Below are 849 nucleotides of genomic sequence, written 5' to 3' on the forward strand. Positions count from 1 at the left end.
ATGTCCCCCGCCCCCAGCATCCGCTGGAGCCCCACATACATCCGCACCCAGCCGCGGCCGCCTGGTGGCGGGCTGAGCGGGGGTACGTGCTACACCTTCGCGGGGAGCCCCAGCAGCCCCACGGGCTACCTGTCCACCACAGCGCCTCTCAGCCGTCGCAAATCCATCAGCCACTCGGACCTGGCACGGGAGTTTTCAGGTCTGCACGCCTCGGACAGCGCCTACACGTCCACCCCGGCCCCCTTCAGCACCCGGGGCCGCCAGGAGCTGGGCGCCCTGCAGGGTCTCTATCAGGCTGCCGCACACTCCGACTACGTCCGCGGCTACCTGGAGAGCTACGGGAGGAAAAGCAGCCATGGCAGCTTCCCCACGGGCCCCCTCAGGCCACCCTCGGCTCTGCCCTTCCACCCTCAGGCACCCGCTGTGCCAGCCAGACCTGCGATAAGAACGATGGCTATTGCAACATGCCCACCCGGGACCCTACGGTATGTGGTGCCTGCTGGGGGTGGGCTACAAAGCTGGGTTGTGGTGGGTTATGTGGTCCATGCCTGCTTGTGTTGAGATGCAGAGCCCGAGGGACCTTGCACTCTGACCCTGGGAATCTCGTTGCATTGCTCTATGTCTCATCTGCATCTGCTCTATGTCTCAGTTTCTGCATCTGTGAGCGGCTGAGCACAGCTCATGGGGCTTCCCGTGGGCACCTTGCAGCTAAGGGTGCAGGAATCCATGCGCTGCAACTTTCTGCATGCGCGCGTGTCAGCAGGTGATGGCACACACGGGCGAACTCACACCACTGTGCATGCAAACCTGCACAGTGTGGGGCCGAAGAGGTTTTCCTGCTGCCTTGCC

At 63.8% G+C, this 849-nt stretch overlaps 1 protein-coding gene across 1 annotated transcript in view; it reads left to right on the forward strand.

Moving 5' to 3' along the window:
* The window catches only part of LOC104538530 (ubiquitin carboxyl-terminal hydrolase 2-like), a gene marked incomplete at its 3' end in the record, with an annotated part of 715 nt that extends 230 nt beyond the window's left edge, over nucleotides 1-485 (forward strand). The window contains 2 exon segments of the mRNA XM_010181763.1: nucleotides 1-396; nucleotides 399-485. The exon segment at nucleotides 1-396 is cut by the window's left edge and continues 12 nt beyond it. Of these exon segments, the coding sequence (XP_010180065.1) occupies nucleotides 1-396; nucleotides 399-485 (483 nt within the window).
* Nucleotides 486-849: the final 364 nt, after the last annotated feature.

The sequence above is a fragment of the Mesitornis unicolor genome, unplaced genomic scaffold (assembly GCF_000695765.1).
Source record: "Mesitornis unicolor isolate BGI_N332 unplaced genomic scaffold, ASM69576v1 scaffold3193, whole genome shotgun sequence".
Taxonomy (NCBI): Eukaryota; Metazoa; Chordata; class Aves; order Mesitornithiformes; family Mesitornithidae; genus Mesitornis; species Mesitornis unicolor.